Source organism: Phyllobates terribilis, unplaced genomic scaffold (assembly GCF_046119375.1).
Source record: "Phyllobates terribilis strain yellow unplaced genomic scaffold, ASM4611937v1 Scaffold_12__6_contigs__length_324123572, whole genome shotgun sequence".
NCBI lineage: Eukaryota > Metazoa > Chordata > Amphibia > Anura > Dendrobatidae > Phyllobates > Phyllobates terribilis.
Genome location: NW_027362772.1, coordinates 24945491 through 24964997, shown reverse-complemented (window position 1 = coordinate 24964997; position 19507 = coordinate 24945491). Strand labels below are relative to the sequence as shown.

At 46.2% G+C, this 19507-nt stretch overlaps 1 protein-coding gene across 3 annotated transcripts in view; it reads right to left on the bottom strand.

Annotated features, from left to right (window-relative positions):
* Positions 1-19507, bottom strand: part of LOC141171967 (beta-1,4-galactosyltransferase 3-like) — a 52964-nt gene that overhangs the window by 12117 nt on the left and 21340 nt on the right. For 2 of the 3 annotated variants that reach the window (XM_073655705.1, XM_073655706.1), the window contains exons 2-6: positions 11989-12591; positions 7399-7634; positions 7097-7284; positions 5470-5592; positions 4974-5078 (exon numbers count right to left, since the gene is read on the bottom strand). In XM_073655705.1, the coding sequence (XP_073511806.1) occupies positions 4974-5078; positions 5470-5592; positions 7097-7284; positions 7399-7634; positions 11989-12253 (917 nt within the window). In that variant the 5' untranslated portion in view covers positions 12254-12591. Of the gene's footprint in view, positions 1-4973; positions 5079-5469; positions 5593-7096; positions 7285-7398; positions 7635-11988; positions 12592-12694; positions 12848-19507 lie in introns of those variants that run through there. The other variant, XM_073655704.1, reaches the window with a different exon arrangement.

Genomic DNA, 19507 nt, shown 5'->3' with positions numbered 1-19507 from the left:
TGGCTACTCTGAAGAACCTAGAATATAAGACATATTTTCAGTTGTTTCACACTTTTTTGTTAAGTATATAATTCCACATGTGTTAATTCATAGTTTTGATGCCTTCAGTGTGAATGTACTATTTTCATAGTTATGAAAATACAGAAAAATCTTTAAATGAGAAGATGTGTCCAAACTTTTGGTCTGTACTGTATATAATCGTTTGTCTGTCTGTCTGTCTAGGAAATCCCGCGTCGCTCATTGGTCCGGCAGCGGCCAATCAGCGCCGGGGGATTTCTAAAAAAAGATGGCGGCCGTTAGCGGCTCATCTGCGGGACGGAGCCGAGCGGCGATGCAGCCGGGAGATGAGCGCCGCGAGGCGCTCATCTCCCGGCCGGCAACAGCAGAAGGAACCTGACCGCCGGACCCATCTGCGGGACAAAGATGCAGCCGGGAGATGAGCGGCGCGAGGTGCTCATCTCCCGGCCGGTATCAGCGGAAGGACCGGCGGCCCCGCTGACCTCCATGCGGAAGGGAGGACCGGGGAGCGGCGCTGCGGGTCGGGATACTTCTGCTGCGAGCGCCCGCGATGTCCCGGGTTCTCGCAGCTTAAGTAGCCGCACAGGCAGCGCCGCTCCCCGGTCCTCACCAAGACGATTCGATGATTGGTCGCGGTCTTCGGACCCGACCAATCACTGATCTTAGCGCAAAACTTAAACACAGCTGTGCTGATTGGTCGCCGACGCTGCCCGCGACCAATCACCGATTTGGGCGCCAAATTTAAATATCGGCCGCGACCAATCACCACAGCGGTGTTTAAATGTGGAGCCAAGATCGGTGATTGGTCGCGGCCGATATTTAAATTTGGCGCCCAAATCGGTGATTGGTCGCGGGCAGCGCCAGCTACCAATCAGCGATTTTTAACACAAATGTCCGGATCTTTGTAACACCATGCGGATACTGTGGGGACATCAGCGGCTAGGGTGTGAAGGGAGGACCGGGGAGCGGCGCTGCGGGTCGGGATACTTCTGCTGCGAGCGCCCGCTCATGTCCCGGGTTCTTGCAGCGGAACTATCCGCACAGACAGCGGCGCTGACATCCATGCGGCTAGGGCGTGAAGGGAGGACCGGGGAGCGGCGCTGCGGGTCGGGATACTTCTGCTCCGAGCGCCCGCTCATGTTCCGGGTTCTCGCAGCGGAAGTAGCCGCACAGGCAGCGGCGCTCCCAGGTGCTCACTAATACGATTCCGCTCCCCGCTCCTCACCAATACGATTCGCTGATTGGTCGGGTGTGGAGAGCGCGACCAATCAGTGATCTTGGCGCTAAAGTTAAACACCGCTCTGCTGATTGGTTGCAGGCAGCGGCCGCGACCAATCACCGATCTTGCCGCCACATTTAAACACTGCTGTGCTGATTGGAGGCGGACGCAGGACGCGTCCAATCAGCGAGATTGGCGTCAAATTTAAGCAACGCTCTGCTGATTGGTCGCGGTTGTCGGCCGTGACCAGTCAGCAGTATTGGCGCCAAATGTAAACCTCACTCTGCTGATTGGTCGCGGCCGGTGGTTGCGACCAATCTGCACTTTTTGTGCCAAATTTAAACCCCGCTCTGCTGATTGGTCGCGGTCGCCGGCCGCGACCAATCAGCACTATTGTCACCAAATTTAAACACCTCTTTGCTGATTGGTCGTGGTCGCGACTAATCAGCGATTTTTGCGCCAAATTTAAACAACACTCTGCATCGCTCTGCTGATTGGTCGCGGTCGGCGGCCGCGACCAGTCAGCAGTATTGGCGCCAAATTTAAACACCGCTCTGCTGATTAGTCGCGACCAATCAGCGATTTTGGTGCCAAATTTAAACACGCTCTCCAGTCCTCACTAACACGGTTTGCTGATTGGTCGCGGCCGCCGCCCGCGACCAATCATCGATATTGCCGCCAAATTTAAACACCGCTTTGCTGATTGGTCACGGTTGCCGAACGTGACCAATCAGCGATTTTTGGCCCTAAATTTAAACACAGCTCTGCTGATTGCGCCCGGTCGGCCGCATACCTATTCTAGAATACCCGATGCATTAGAATCGGGCCACCATCTAGTAGTAGTTATATTCTTGTACATAGGGGGCAGTATTATAGTAGTTATATTCTTGTACATAGGGGGCAGTATTATAGTAGTTATATTATTGTACATAGGGAGCAGTATTATAGTAGTTATATTCTTGTACATAGGGAGCAGTATTATAGTAGTTATATTCTTGTACATAGGGAGCAGTATTATAGTAGTTATATTCTTGTACATAGGGGCAGTATTATAGTAGTTATATTCTTGTACATAGGGAGCAGTATTATAGTAGTTATATTCTTGTACATAGGGGGCAGTATTATAGTAGTTATATTCTTGTACATAGGGGGCAGTATTATAGTAGTTATATTCTTGTACATAGGGGGCAGTATTATAGTAGTTATATTCTTGTACATAGGGGGCAGTATTATAGTAGTTATATTCTTGTACATAGGAGGCAGTATTATAGTAGTTATATTCTTGTACATAGGGGCAGTATTATAGTAGTTATATTCTTGTACATAGGGGCAGTATTATAGTAGTTATATTCTTGTACATAGGAGCAGTATTATAGTAGTTATATTCTTGTACATAGGGGCAGTATTATAGTAGTTATATTCTTGTACATAAGGGCAGTATTATAGTAGTTATATTCTTGTACATAGGGGGCAGTATTATAGTAGTTATATTCTTGTACATAGGGGGCAGTATTATAGTAGTTATATTCTTGTACATAGGAGCAGTATTATAGTAGTTATATTCTTGTACATAGGGAGCAGTATTATAGTAGTTATATTCTTGTACATAGGGGGCAGTATTATAGTAGTTATATTCTTGTACATAGGGGGCAGTATTATAGTAGTTATATTCTTGTACATAGGGGGCAGTATTATAGTAGTTATATTCTTGTACATAGGGGGCAGTATTATAGTAGTTATATTCTTGTACATAGGAGGCAGTATTATAGTAGTTATATTCTTGTACATAGGGGCAGTATTATAGTAGTTATATTCTTGTACATAGGGGCAGTATTATAGTAGTTATATTCTTGTACATAGGAGCAGTATTATAGTAGTTATATTCTTGTACATAGGGGCAGTATTATAGTAGTTATATTCTTGTACATAAGGGCAGTATTATAGTAGTTATATTCTTGTACATAGGGGGCAGTATTATAGTAGTTATATTCTTGTACATAGGGGGCAGTATTATAGTAGTTATATTCTTGTACATAGGAGCAGTATTATAGTAGTTATATTCTTGTACATAGGATAATTACAGTTCTTTTCCTTTCTTTCCTGCTGCCTGGGAGGCACAGTAATGTCTTGCCCCGTGTCAGCCTTATTCTTTGGTTATGGTGCACATGCTGGTGTGTAGTTTCCATCTTCTGCATTCTCAGTCTCAGTCTCGGGGCAGTGGTGAGGAATGGGTAAGAAGTGTAATTGTGTAAATGGCGGTGTAACCTGCAGACGAGGAGCCTTCTTGTAGGAGTCTTGGGCTTACATTACTTTTGGGTATTGCGAGGCACAAGGCAGAGAACAGACGTGTAACGGACAGCACAATGTAGTAGACGCTGCACGTCAAGACCAGTGAATATAAAACCCTATTGTTTTTAACCCCTTCCTGCTGCGACCAATTTCCAAACCCTTTTTTCCAAGAGCCATAATTGTTTTCATTTTTCTGTCCTCAAGACATATGAGGGATTGTTTTTTTGCAGGACAAGTTATACTTTTGAATGACACCACTGATTTTACCATATAGTATACCAGAAAACATAGTTTTTATGGTGTAAATTTTGTGGTAAAAATTACTTTGACATATGATTGTCTTTATCAGTACGATTACAGCGATACCAAACTTGTCCAGTTTATTTTTTATCATTTTTTTTTATTAAAAAATATCCGAAAAAAAAATTTGATTGCGTCACCATTTTCCAAAACCCATAACGTTTTCATTTTTCAGTCAATGGAGCTGTGTGACGGCTTATTTTTTATTGACACCATTTTGGGATAGAGAGGACATTTTGATTGCTTTATACAGCATTTTTTGTGGTATGGCGGCAACAAAAAAAACCCCGCAATGTTGAAGTTATGATTTTTTTTTCTGTTTACGGTGTTAATTTTTACATTTTGATAGATTGGACTTTTCTGGTGATAACAAAAATGTGAATTTATTTTTATTATTCCATTATCTTTTAATGGGGGAACAAAGAGGGCGATTGGAACTTAAGGGTTTTGAGTCTCCTTAGGGGACTTGAACCTCCAATCGCCGTATAGTTTCTTTTACTGTATTTAGAAGTCTCCTTAGGGGACTTGAACCTCCGATCGCCGTATAGTTTCTTTTACTGTATTTATAAGTCTCCTTAGGGGACTTGAACTTCCGATCATCATATAGTTTCTTTTTACTGTATTTATAAGTCTCCTTGGGGGACTAGAACCTCCGATCGCCGTATAGTTTCTTTTACTGTATTTATAAGTCTCCTTAGGGGACTTGAACCTCCGATCATCATATAGTTTCTTTTTACTGTATTTATAAGTCTCCTTGGCGGACTTGAACCTCCGATCGCCGTATAGTTTCTTTTACTGTATTTATAAGTCTCCTTAGGGGACTTGAACCTCCGATCATCATATAGTTTCTTTTTACTGTATTTATAAGTCTCCTTGGCGGACTTGAACCTCCGATCGCCATATAGTTTCTTTTTACTGTATTTATAAGTCTTCTTAGGGGACTTGAACCTTCGATTGTCACAGAAAGATGCACCCCCATGCTGGCGCGCCGTTAATGCCGCTGTCAGAATTTAACAGATTAACAGTCTCAGGCCGAGGTCCACTCCATCCATGGCTGTTAGAGGCAGATGATGGATGTGTGTCACCCCGTGAGCCTGGTCCATACACTTAAGGAGGATTTCGGACCCCCACAGTCAGGAGATCTTACCTTTTAGGATTCTGTTCGTTTCCTTTGTCGTGTCCGTGTTTGATCATCTTATATCGCCCATGTCGCACGCTCGGCCGAGAGATCAACATGCCGCTGAGCGCCACCCTGGAGGGGGAGAGGGGGAGAAGAAAGGCATCGTTTATTACTATACGTGAACCAGTCCCTTTACTTAGTTGCCTCCCCCACCCCCCATCATGGAGGAATATGTAGATACAATGACGACGCTGAAGAAATAATTGCATATTAAGGAATTGCTAGTTGAGCAGCAGCTGCCTGGCCTCTGTCACTTTAAGATTTCCTGATTGGACTTGGAGTAATTCAGTAGGAGTTCAGCTCCCGATGTGACGATAATCTGCTGTGAATGCAGTTTTTTCAATGTGTTTTATGGGTGGAGTCAGCAGAGATAAGCCGCCGCTGATTACGTGAGCACTTCCGATCCTGCACACCTGGACGCGATGATGGAGGAGACGACGATAATCAGGAGACACCATCTCACCTGACAGCAATGTCGTCATCCTCGCCGCCCCACCCCCAGTAGTTATTAGGGAATCCATTCATCTTCATGTATTGTTCCGGGGTGAGAGCCGAGACCCCTCCGAAGTACGACTTGTAAGGCAACCTGTAGGGAGAAAGTTGTAAAGGTCAGCGAGCGATTCCCAGAAGGACCACGCCGTACTGATAGTCTGCTGAACCCGCTGATTATACGGGGTGGGACAAAACGGACGGCGCCGGGATGGGGGGGGGGGGGGGAGGTTAGGAGGACAAAACGGATGGAGGTGGGGAGGGGAAATAGGACACAGGATGGGGGGGGGGGGGGAGGGGTTGGGTGCACAACAGGAGGAGGGGGGCAAAATGTACGGAGCAAGGGGAGGGGACACAATACGGACGGAGGCGGGGAAGGGGGGGGGACGTAGGACAAAACGGATGGAGCTGGGATGGGGGGGGTTAGGTGCACAACAGGAGGAGGGGGGCAAAATGTACAGAGCAGGGGGGAGGGGACACAAAACGGAAGGCGGGGAAGGGGGGACAAAACGGACGGAGGCGGGGAGGGGGAATAGGACACAAGACGGATGAGCCGGGGTGGGGGGAGATGACAAAGTGGATGGAGCAGGGGGGAGGGGACACAAAACGGAAAGGCGGGGAAGGGGGGACAAAATGGACGGAGGCGGGGAGGGGGAATAGGACACAAGACGGATGAGCCGGGGTGGGGGGGGGGGGGGGGGGTTGGGTGCACAACAGGAGGAAGGGGGGCAAAACGGATGGAGCCGGGGAGGCTGAGGGGAAACAAAACAGACAGAGCTGGAGAGGAGGACACAAAACTGACAGAGCCAAGGTGTGTGCGTGTGGGGGGAGATCCGGATGGAGCTGGGGAGCTGCAATTGACGGAGCCCCGAGGGAAAGGGCAATATGGACTGGGGGGGGGGGGGGGGGTATAGCAAAATTGACGCAGCTGGAGGAAGGGGTGGGAAGGGCAAAACGAATGGAGCCTTGGGTTGGATGGACGGGGCTGGTAAGAGAAAAACTGACACAGGGACTACAGTCCAGATTTCCCTGGCTCATTCCTTAGTTGTATCACATTTCCGCTCCGGCCACTATTACAACCCCCATCATCCTTTCTGTCAATGATAACAGGGCGGGATTATTCCCGCCATTACTGAAGAGCGGCTGCCTGGATGAGCCGTCTGACAAGCCCTCAGTGAGCTGCGGGACAACTGTCCGAGAAGCGCAGTAATGAGCGGACATTAGGAGACCTGCGGCCCCGATCACACAGGTAGTCGATGGCGCCTACAGGCAGGTTACATTAGAGGGATCCTGTCACCGCCCTGATCTCCAGGGGATTCCCAGCCCTCTGTGTGGGATCACGGAAAGTTCTGTAACTTCAGCCCCGCGTTACTTTCATTCTTGGTAACATCTTTCGCCTTTATGCACAACTCCAGACGTCATTTAGAGGATGTGATTCTGCCATTACGTGTTGATTATTTAACTCATGGAGGCGGCAATATTGGGGACCCATCTGACTGTGCTAGCCCTGCCCTATAACAACAATCCTGAGTTGACTCTGCTGACCCTGCTCCAGTCTATACAGCAAAGCCAACAATTCCTCGTCTCTCCGCGGCACCTACTTGTATCCAAACTTGTCCATGGCGATGGACGCGTGTTTCGGGAACTTGTCGCAGGTATACAAGTTGCGGTCATCCTCGGGAATGAGGTCCACGTCATGGAAGAACATGCAGTCCCAATCCTCGTCCTTCATGGCTTCTTTGAAGCCCACGTTCAGCAGCTTGGCCCGATTGAAGGTGTAATTTCCGGCCTGGAAAATAGGAGGCGCATGTAAGAGGGGAGCCCCGATATCAACACCCCCCAAGATTGCAATGCTTGGGGTTCCTCTGGGGGTCCCGGTCCCTAGGTGGGCTCGGATCTCTACCTGATGGATGATGTAGATGCCATAGTTGAGCTGCTGCCGCTGCAAGAAAGGATGGAGATAATACAGGAGATATTTAAGGTGCTGCTCTCGGCCGCGGTGCGGTATGATGATGGCGGTCTTATGGGTAGATTCGCAGTCGGGGGGCTTGTACCGGCCTCCTCTGGTCACATACGGGTTCTTGCGGACCACGTCTTCGGATGTCAACACCTCAGGCAACTGCACCCGGATGGGTCCTCCTGGAGGCAAGAAGAAAAGGTCAGTATTAAATATTGCGCCGTTTACAATCAAAGCAGCAACATGATCAAAGAGTGGCTTCTCTGTACTCCAGTCACCTCCAGAGCTGCAGATGGGCAACTACAACCCCCATCAACCACGGGGCAAGATATGCTGGAGAGCTACTACGTCTCCATAGAAGCGAGTCAGCATAGGACGGCTTAACATGGCTAGCGCAGCTTTGGATGTGACTAGAGCAGAGGCAGTGTTGTCGCTCTCCCTCGCCATGTAATAATTAGGCTATGATTAGTCTCCGCTCGTTACAGATCGCCGCTTCTTTATGGCTGCAAAGCATGAACATCTGCGGAGCCGCTGACATAATTAGCACAGCCATTAGCCTCAATTACCCAGCCTAACATTACTCTCTCCTGGATGTGGTTTGGCTGCCGGCAGCAAGGGATGAGCAGGGCTACATCAGACAGGACCGCAATGGGGGCCAGCGGTGACCCCACAAGACCAGGCAGAAAGGGATGAGCAATGTGCAGAGCGAGGCTCATCTGACAGGACTGCAATGGGGGCCGGCGGTGACCCCACAGGACAATAATCAAGTACAGTAGATATTTAGCGTGCACTCTGTCGGTAAGGTAGAGGTGCTGACGAAGTGGGCATGTAGTGCCCAGTAGGACCCCACAGGACAAGGCAGCGAGGGATGAGCAATGTGCAGAGCGATGCTCATCAGAGAGGACCGCAATGAGGGCCGGCGGTGACCCCACAGGACCAGGCAGCGAGGGATGAGCAATGTTCAGAGCAACGCTCATCAGAGAGGACCGCAATGGGGGCCGGCGGTGACCCCACAGGACCAGGCAGTGTAGAATGAGCAATGTGCAGAGCGACGCTCATCAGACAGGACCGCAATGGGGGCCGACGGTGACCCCACAGGACCAGGCAGCGAGAGATGAGCAATGTGCAGAGCGACGTTCATCAGACAGGACTGAAATGGGGGCCGGCGGTGACCCCACAGGACCAGATCCTGACCTCATTTGTCTCAGAATTCTATTTTAAGAAACAAAACAAAAGAGATGCGGCCTGTACCGGCCCCAGACACGCCCAGAGGTCAGAAAATGCAGAATCCGGAGAAATCACAAGACTGTGAGCGACTACAATGATATAGGATGTCGTCATCACTGACATGGCCCGAGGAACAACAGCCGACGTACGGACATAACGTGACTGCTGACGAGGTGAAACCACAGACAATATGTAACTACAGACACAATATAAAGAATAGTCAGGAAACCTGATAGCAGAAACCAGAGGGAGAGAGAGCAGAACAGGAAAAGTGATGTCCCGTATTATACTCCAGAACTGCACTCACTATTCTGCTGGTGCAGTCACTGTGTACATACATTACATTACTGATCCTGAGTTACATCCTGTATTATACTCCAGAGCTGCACTCACTATTCTGCTGGTGCAGTCACTGTGTACATACATTACATTACTGATCCTGAGTTACATCCTGTATTATACCCCAGAGCTGCACTCACTATTCTGCTGGTGTAGTCACTGTGTACATACATTACATTACTGATCCTGAGTTACATCCTGTATTATACTCCAGAGCTGCACTCACTATTCTTCTGGTGTAGTCACTGTGTACATACATTACTGATCCTGAGTTACATCCCGTATTATACTCCAGAACTGCACTCACTATTCTGCTGGTGCAGTCACTGTGTACATACATTACATTACAGATCCTGAGTTACATCCTGTATTACACTCCAGAGCTGCACTCACTATTTTGCTGGTGCAGTCACTGTGTACATACATTACATTACTGATCCCGAGCTACATCCTGTATTATACTAAAGAGCTGCACTCACTATTCTGCTGGTGCAGTCACTGTGTACATACATTACATTACTGATCCTGAGTTACATCCTGTATTATACTCCAGAGCTGCACTCACTATTCTGCTGGAGTCACTGTGTATATACATTACAAGACCTCTGCTTGTGGTCAGTGACTTCTTCATTACATTTATACACTGAGATAAGGACACTTGATGCTGACACGTCTGTAAATATTTGCAGAGACAGGTGGGGAATGTCCGGAGGGGCCTGCGGGCCCAGATCGGGACGCGCCATCTCGTTCCCCATCCTGCACTGATGATACGGACGTCCGGTCACCGGCCAAATCCCCTCCGAGGAGCTTAGGATGTTCCCGTCACCGCGTGTTCCCGGGTCAATCCTAAAAGAGGGATAAGCGGAGCCAGGAGCCGCGGATTATCGATTTTACCTCCCGGCGAGAACACTGCCGCATTCAGTTTGGTTATTTGTACGAGGTCGGCGTCTGTGACACGGACTGGATAATACCGCAATACGGTGGCGTAAATCATCCTATATACAGAGGGGTATTCTCCAGTTTGGAAGTCGTCCCCTATATATGAGATAGGATTGGTGGGGGTCCCATTGGTGAGACCCCCTGTGAACAGTAATTTATCTCCTATAAAATGGATAAGCGACAAGCTCCAAACTTGAGACTTCAACTTTAAATAAAAGTTTAAAAAACTTTTCCAACTTTTCAATTGTTTTGTTTCTATTTCTCACCTTTTATAAAATCTCTGCTTGCTGTCAGCATCCGAGAAGCCTCTATGTCCTGACGGAGCCGATGACACTTGTACAGGGTTGGCTACAATCGTATCCAGCCTACACCACTCTCTATTGTGTCCTGACAGTTTCTTATAATGTATCATGCAGATATTAGATAGAACTGTAACAAACCCTCAGCTGTGAGAAGCATTAGGTCTCCGCAGTCTCCATTCGTTAACAGGAAGCAGAGATCTTGAAAGTTGTCACAAAACGAAAACAAAAGTTTACTGGGAAGTTGTAGAACTTATTACTCGGCAACCAATCAGCGGTCTGACATACTGCTGGCGTCATGGTGGTCATTGTTGAGCGGTTCCGCCAGTAGTACTGCTGGCGGCGTCATGGCGGCCATTGCGGAGCGGTTCTGCCAGTAGTACTGCTGGCGGCGTCATGGCGGCCATTGCGGAGCGGTTCTGCCAGTAGTACTGCTGGCGGCGTCATGGCGGCCATTGCGGAGCGGTTCTGCCAGTAGTACTGCTGGCGGCGTCATGGCGGCCATTGCGGAGCGGTTCTGCCAGTAGTACTGCTGGCAGCGTCATGGCGGCCATTGCAGAGCGGTTCTGTCAGTAGTACTGCTGGCAGCGTCATGGCGGCCATTGTTGAGCGGTTCTGCCAGTACTGCTGGCAGCGTCATGGCGGCCATTGCTGAGCGGTTCTCCCAGTAGTACTGCTGGCAGCGTCATGGCGGCCATTGCTGAGTGGTTCTCCCAGTAGTACTGCTGGCAGCGTCATGGCGGCCATTGCTGAGCGGCTCTGCCAGTGGTACCGCTGGCAGCGTCATGGCGGCCATTGCTGAGCGGCTCTGTCAATAGTACTGCTGGCAGCGTCATGGCGGCCATTGCTGAGCGGCTCTGCCAGTAGTACTGCTGGCGAAGTCATGGCGGCCATTGTTGAGCGGCTCTGCCAGTGGTACTGGTGGCAGCGTCATGGCGGCCATTGCTGAGCGGTTCTGCCAGTAGTACTGCTGGCGTCACGGTAGCCATTTCTGAGCAGTTCTGTCAGTAGTAGACATGTGACAGCTGATGCCACCGATTGGCTGCAGTGGTCACATGACACTACAGGACCAGTGGAATCTGACAGATTCCCCCCCCTCCCCTCTTTTTTTTTTTGCTGAAGGTTGGAAAACCCCTTTAAGTGAAATTTAAAGGGTCAGATGCAGGGGACTTAAAATGAGAGCAGATCAGATCGTGTTTGATCGGCGCTCAGATAAAGCTGCCTTCACATAACTGTGGGAAAAACTCGACCAACACCCCGACAGGGCGGAAGTACCGGCGGCCCCGCCACTTCTATACACAAGCTGCACACAAAAGAGCAGTGAGTGAGAGCCGGCGCACGCCCCCGACCTTCACACCGCACACAATATGCAGGAATTTCACCCTGGTTAAATAAACAGAAGCAGCAACGATGTTACAAAACTGCATGAAAAGAACAAATATTGCAAAATGTTGTCTCCAGGCGGGGTCAGGAGAGGGGCGAACTATAAGTCCCAGCAACCACCCTTCATCTGCATACATCAGATATGGTATATACAAGACCCTGATATCAAGGTCAAAGTGAGCGGCAAGACCCTTCTGCTTCCCAGGGGAATAATTAAATGGGCACGACCCCTCTAAGGTGGACTTAAAGGGGCGGTGCACCCAATACTGCTCATAGGATAAATGTGAGGGGTCAGCGAAGTGTTAAATGATAAATTTGGGGGGCTTTTTTTTTTTTTTAAACCACTTACCTATGAAAGGCGAGGACTCGGGGCAGTACGGCAGCAGGTCGTCCCGCACGGTCATCCTGGAGATCAAGCTGAGGTTGGCGTAGACGTCTCCGGGAAAAGAAAGGTTCTGGGCGTTCAGCAGCACCAGGGAATGGGGTCCGTTCTTATAAAAAATCCCAAAGAAATACGCCACCCGCTTCCGGTAACCTTCTCTGTACAGCAACGCCATCACCACCAGCTGGACGCAGAGGAACAGCATCAAGTACCTGACCTTGGCGATCACCATCGTTCCAGGAAATTGGATGAAACCACCCCCAAAAAAATAAACACAACCCCCCCCGCGTCCCGTCCACGCGTCCTTTCTGGATTATAGCCTAGCGGGCGGCAAGTTTCTACTCGTCTCCCGATGAAGGAAGAGAAGAAGAGGTGTCATCTCTCTTCTCCGGGACGCGGCATAGGGGAAAATCAGCTGGAAAAACGTCAGAAGATTGCAAAAATAATATACGAGGGGGTGGTGGGTTGGGGGGTAAGGCACATGGGCTACGGTCCGCTCTTCGGAGGTCGCTGCCGTTTCATGGGGATCCAGGGCTGCATCTGCAGAGGAACATGGTCAGATATTGGCTCCTGCAAGAAATAAGACAAATGCATGTTAGATGGGAGGGTTATGGGGGGCGAAATGATTTTTTTTTTTTTTGGGGGGGAGGAAGAGGTGATAGATGGACGCCACCTGAATTCTCGATGCAGCCAGATCCCTTCTGCTCGCTGAGCTTGTGGCAATCACTAGGAAGTGAAGCCCAAAAAAAAACGAGCGAGGGAGGCGAAGGAGAGCAGCAGGAGGAGAGGGAGGCGAGGGAGGAGTGGTGCCAGCAATTAGGCAACTAGCGGGGAGGGAGAGGGGCCCCGCACACAAAAACCCGAAGAACAAAGCAAATTCCTGCAGCCAGGAGCCAAAGAAAGAAACGGGGGCCGACGCGTTTTCATGCCTCCCGGCTGCTTAAAGGGGATTTACATCCTTGTGATGAGTGGCCTTGGCAGCACTCCAGACCCACTGCAATGGATTGGGGGCCGTTTTGCAGGTCTGACCTGTGCCCACCTCTGACACCAATCCGACAACCTCAACCACAGGGGAGGGAAGGGGGCGCAGTCACAAGCACAAAAGTTTTCTAAAAAGTTCCACAACTTTTCAATACTCTTTGGTCTCAATTCAACATTCAAATTATTATTATTTTTTTAAAGTTTGCAGCAAATTCTTTCTAACCGTTTTATGCCAGTTTTTTCAATCTATATATATATCTATCTATCTATTTTTAGGTTTGCTCGGTGACGTTAGAGCGCGGTTTCCATTATCCAGATGTTTTTGACCAATTCATGAATTAACTTTTAAAAAGTTGCTAATTATTTCCACTTATGTACTGTAATGGAGCACAGAATTTGGTTAATGAAAATTGGGAAAAAAAAATTAATTTTTGTCTTTTACTATTTTTTCGACTCTGAAAATGTTGCAAAAATTTCAGGCGTAGAAAAAAATCCCTCCATTTGTGCTAAATAATATGCTATTTTTTAGTTAAAAAAAAAAAAGTTGCAATTGATGAATTAGCTGCAAACATCTAGTAAAAAACAAAAAAAACAACAACAACAAAATTTCAATTAAATATGTTGGCTCTGTATAAATAAAATTAATTATTATTCTTAATAATAATGACCAAACTAAAGAAAAAAAAAATATATATATATATATATATATATATATATATATATATGAATAAAAATGGCACAAATTAAACAATTTGATGCAAAAAAAAAAAAATTTGCAAAAAATAATAATAATAAAAAATAATAATGAATGGACCCTCTGAATATTTTCTACTCTCTGACAGCAAGCAGAGACGGTGGCAAATTGAAAACACAACTTATTAGGAAGCTGTAAAGTTGACGTCAGCTGGTTAATAGAGCAAAGGTAAAACCTTGTACAAGAGGGAAAAATCTGGTTTGGGGGAGGGGTAGCATTTATTAGCTGTACCATAAAGGAGGTAGGGTGTGTGGATATTACAGACCTGGTAACCCCCTACCCCCACTCAATGGTTTCTCATTTAAATAGCAGGCATGTAATACTACAGTGAACCTCTAGTGGCCACTGCAGAGAAAAGGCTTAGCCAGACACCACTTGCTGTGGCGATCACTCGGGATCAAAGGTTCCGGAGCAGGTCGATTACTTACAAAAGAAGAAAGTGTTTCTTCCACTTAAATAATAAATAGGTGTCTCCCCCTACTTGTGGACTCAAAGACCACTTGTTCAGCCTCGCTGATCAGGAACACGCCAGAACTCTTTCTTTGTGGACCTCGCTGCCATATCTGAGCAATAAGCTACCAACATCTACACAAAGAGAATTATCAATCAGATATACATGAAAGAAAATTCCGAAATAATCCCCAAAATGTTAAATTCATGCATCTTGCTCATGGGGCAACGCCAGATGTTACGCACCCCCTCTGGTTTGTGAGGGTCTCGGCCACGTGTGCCCCACGTGTCGGCTTTCTCATGATGGAAGAACATCTATTATTTCGGAATTTATCAAGACGTAGCAGAAAGTCACAAAGCGGCAAATTACCTGCTAAACTGTTCTTGGCCGAGCTGAACAAACGCAGCGATGCCAGGTATATAGTGTCACCTGCCAGATCGTATCGTGTGATACACCGAGGAGGAAGAACAAGAGAAAGAGGATGACAGACCAGTAATGACTTCATCAGATCCGCCGTAAAAGGAGGAAATAACGGCAAGGACAATGAGATGGAACACAAGGAGGAAACACCAGCAGCCGAGGTGGGGTGCGCTCACTGACACCTCAAGGTCCTTCTAAAGCTAGAAGAGAAGCTGAAGCTTAGGACCTCCTGCCAGTGACACCAGCATCGCTGGAATGCCAGAAAAGAAGGAGCCGAGGAAGATAAATAATGGTGAAAGTCAGTGCAGGATGGAAGGCTTTGCCTGTGTTCACACACAGTTTAAGGAATTAAAAAGTTTTACAAGCAGAAACAATTTCAAGAAACTTATTTGGAAAGGAAGCGGTCGGGGCCGACAGGGATGGGCGGCGGCAAGCGGCCGGGGCCGACAGGGATGGGCGGCGGCAAGCGGCCGGGGCCGACAGGGATGGGCGGCGGCAAGCGGCCGGGGCCGACAGGGATGGGCGGCGGCAAGCGGCCGGGGCCGACAGGGATGGGCGGCGGCAAGCGGCCGGGGCCGACAGGGATGGGCGGCGGCAAGCGGCCGGGGCCGACAGGGATGGGCGGCGGCAAGCGGCCGGGGCCGACAGGGATGGGCGGCGGCAAGCGGTCGGGGCCGACAGGGATGGGCGGCGGCAAGCGGTCGGGGCCGACAGGGATGGACGGCGGCAAGCGGTCGGGGCCGACAGGGATGGACGGCGGCAAGCGGTCGGGGCCGACAGGGATGGACGGCGGCAAGCGGTCGGGGCCGACAGGGATGGACGGCGGCAAGCGGTCGGGGCCGACAGGGATGGGCGGCGGCAAGCGGTCGGGGCCGACAGGGATGGGCGGCGGCAAGCGGTCGGGGCCGACAGGGATGGGCGGCGGCAAGCGGTCGGGGCCGACAGGGATGGGCGGCGGCAAGCGGTCGGGGCCGACAGAACGAGAGAAGGACCGGGCGATTGTGGTCACCAAGCAGCAGAACTCAATGTCAGGCAGCAGCTGCAAAAGAAAATAAGATATATGGGTGTATAAAAAGAGATCATAATATATTATTACCCCTCTATAAATCACTTGAAAAGATGAAATCTTAAATACGGGATCCAGTTTTGGACTCCACATTTCATAATGGATATTCGAAAGCTTTAATCAGTAGAAAGGCAGCAACCAGATTATTATGGGGTGGACGCTATCTCCTATAATGAGACGTTAGAAATGATATCACCTCTGAGCTGGACTTGCCCAACTTTTCTATGTGCGAATACAAAGAACAGGAAGATGATTATTTCCTATTATGGAGGGAGAGTGATAACAGCAGCTGAATAACAAAGGGTTCTCTGCAGTTACAGCATTAAGACTGGAATATGTGACCCTGAAAAGTAATAAAGCCAGACACCAGATCAGCAATTATAAATGGGCCGGAGACTAGTCTCACAACAAATGGTATTGTGGGTCATAAATTACAGAGTTAGAAAATGAAAAGCTTGTTGAAAAATGAACAAAAGTATCACCATTTCCACCGCCACTACAACCACAGTACATATAATAGTGGCACAGTATTATAGTAGTTATATTCTTGTACATAGGAGCAGTATTATAGTAGATATATTCTTGTACATAGGAGCAGTATTATAGTAGTTATATTCTTGTACATAGGAGCAGTATTATAGTAGTTATATTCTTGTACATAGGGGCAGTATTATAGTAGTTGTATTCTTGTACATAGGGGGCAGTATTATAGTAGTTATATTCTTGTACATAGGGGCAGTATTATAGTAGTTATATTCTTGTACATAGGGGCAGTATTATAGTAGTTATATTCTTGTACATAGGGGGCAGTATTATAGTAGTTATATTCTTGTACATAGGGGCAGTATTATAGTAGTTATATTCTTGTACATAGGGGCTGTATTATAGTAGTTATATTCTTGTACATAGGAGCAGTATTATAGTAGTTATATTCTTGTACATAGGGGGCAGTATTATAGTAGTTATATTCTTGTACATAGGGACAGTATTATAGTAGTTATATTCTTGTACATAGGGGCAGTATTATAGTACTTATATTCTTGTACATAGGGGCAGTATTATAGTAGTTATATTCTTGTACATAGGGGCAGTATTATAGTAGTTATATTCATGTACATAGGGGCAGTATTATAGTAGTTATATTCATGTACATAGGGGCAGTATTATAGTAGTTATATTCTTGTATATAGGGGGCAGTATTATAGTAGTTATATTCTTGTATATAGGGGGCAGTATTATAGTAGTTATATTCTTGTATATAGGGGGCAGTATTATAGTAGTTATATTCTTGTATATAGGGGGCAGTATTATAGTAGTTATATTCTTGTACATAGGGGCAGTATTATAGTAGTTATATTCTTGTACATAGGAGCAGTATTATAGTAATTATATTCTTGTACATAGGATCAGTATTATAGTAGTTATATTCTTGTACATAGGGGGCAGTATTATAGTAGTTATATTCTTGTACATAGGAGCAGTATTATAGTAGTTATATTCTTGTACATAGGGGCAGTATTATAGTAGTTATATTCTTGTACATAGGGGCAGTATTATAGTAGTTACATTCTTGTACATAGGGGGCAGTATTATAGTAATTATATTCTTGTACATAGGGGTAGTATTATAGTAGTTATATTCTTGTACATAGGGGGCAGTATTATAGTAGTTATATTCTTGTACATAGGGGCAGTATTATAGTAGTTATATTCTTGTACATAGGGGCTGTATTATAGTAGTTATATTCTTGTACATAGGAGCAGTATTATAGTAGTTATATTCTTGTACATAGGGGGCAGTATTATAGTAGTTATATTCTTGTACATAGGGGCAGTATTATAGTAGTTATATTCTTGTACATAGGGGCTGTATTATAGTAGTTATATTCTTGTACATAGGAGCAGTATTATAGTAGTTATATTCTTGTACATAGGAGCAGTATTATAGTAGTTATATTCTTGTACATAGGGGCAGTATTATAGTAGTTATATTCTTGTACATTGGGGCAGTATTATAGTAGTTATATTCTTGTACATAGGGGCAGTATTATAGTAGTTATATTCATGTACATAGGGGCAGTATTATAGTAGTTATATTCATGTACATAGGGGCAGTATTATAGTAGTTATATTCTTGTATATAGGGGGCAGTATTATAGTAGTTATATTCTTGTATATAGGGGGCAGTATTATAGTAGTTATATTCTTGTATATAGGGGGCAGTATTATAGTAGTTATATTCTTGTATATAGGGGGCAGTATTATAGTAGTTATATTCTTGTACATAGGGGCAGTATTATAGTAGTTATATTCTTGTACATAGGAGCAGTATTATAGTAATTATATTCTTGTACATAGGATCAGTATTATAGTAGTTATATTCTTGTACATAGGGGGCAGTATTATAGTAGTTATATTCTTGTACATAGGAGCAGTATTATAGTAGTTATATTCTTGTACATAGGGGCAGTATTATAGTAGTTATATTCTTGTACATAGGGGCAGTATTATAGTAGTTACATTCTTGTACATAGGGGGCAGTATTATAGTAATTATATTCTTGTACATAGGGGTAGTATTATAGTAGTTATATTCTTGTACATAGGGGGCAGTATTATAGTAGTTATATTCTTGTACATAGGGGTAGTATTATAGTAGTTACATTCTTGTACATAGGGGTAGTATTATAGTAGTTATATTCTTGTACATAGGGGCAGTATTATAGTAACATAGTTTTTAAGGTTGAAGGAAGACTAAGTCCATCTAGTCCAACCCATAGCCTAATATGCTGATCCAGAGGAAGGCAAAAAACCCCATGTGGCAAACACTAAGCTCCACATTGGGGAAAAAAATTCCTTCCCGACTCCATACGACAATCAGACTAGATCCCTGGATCAACGCCCTATCAAGGAATCTAGTATTTATAACCTGTAATATTATACTTTTCAAGAAAGGCATCCATGTCCTTCTTAAATTTTAATAGTGAATCACTCATTACACCATCATGCGGCAGAGAGCTCCATAGTCTCACTGCTCTTACAGTAAAGAATCCGCGTCTGTGATTATGATTAAACCTTCTTTCCTCCAGACGTAGAAGATGCCCCCTTGTCCCCGTCTCTGGCCTCAGAGTAAAAAGATCAGTCGACAGGTCTTTGTACTGTCCCCTCATATACTTGTACATAGTAATAAGATCACCCCTAAGCCTTCGTTTTTCCACAGTAAATAACCCAAAGTGTAATAACCTGTCTTGGTATTGCAGACCCCCCAGTCCTCTAATAACCTTGGTCGCTCTTCTCTGCACCCGCTCTAGTTCAGCTATGTCTTTCTTATACACCGGAGACCAGAACTGTATACAGTATTCTAAGTGTGGTCGCACTAATGACTTGTATAGAGGTAAAATTATCTTCTCCTCATGAGCATCTATGCCTCTTTTAATGCATCCCATTATTTTATTTGCCTTTGCAGCAGCTGCCTGACACTGGCCACTAAACGTGAGCTTGTCGTCCACCAATACACCCAGGTCTTTTTCAGTGACAGTTTTGCCCAGTGTTTTACAATTAAGCATATAATTATACATTTTATTTCCTCTGCCCAAGTGCATTACCTTACATTTATCCCCATTAAAGCTCATTTGCCATTTATCAGCCCAAGCTTCTAGTTTACATAGATCCTCCTGTAATATAAAATTGTCCTCCTCTGTATTGATTACCCTGCAGAGTTTAGTGTCACCTGCAAATATTGAAATATTACTCTGTATGCCCCCTACAAGGTCATTAATAAATATGTTAAAAAGAAGGGGGCCCAATACTGACCCC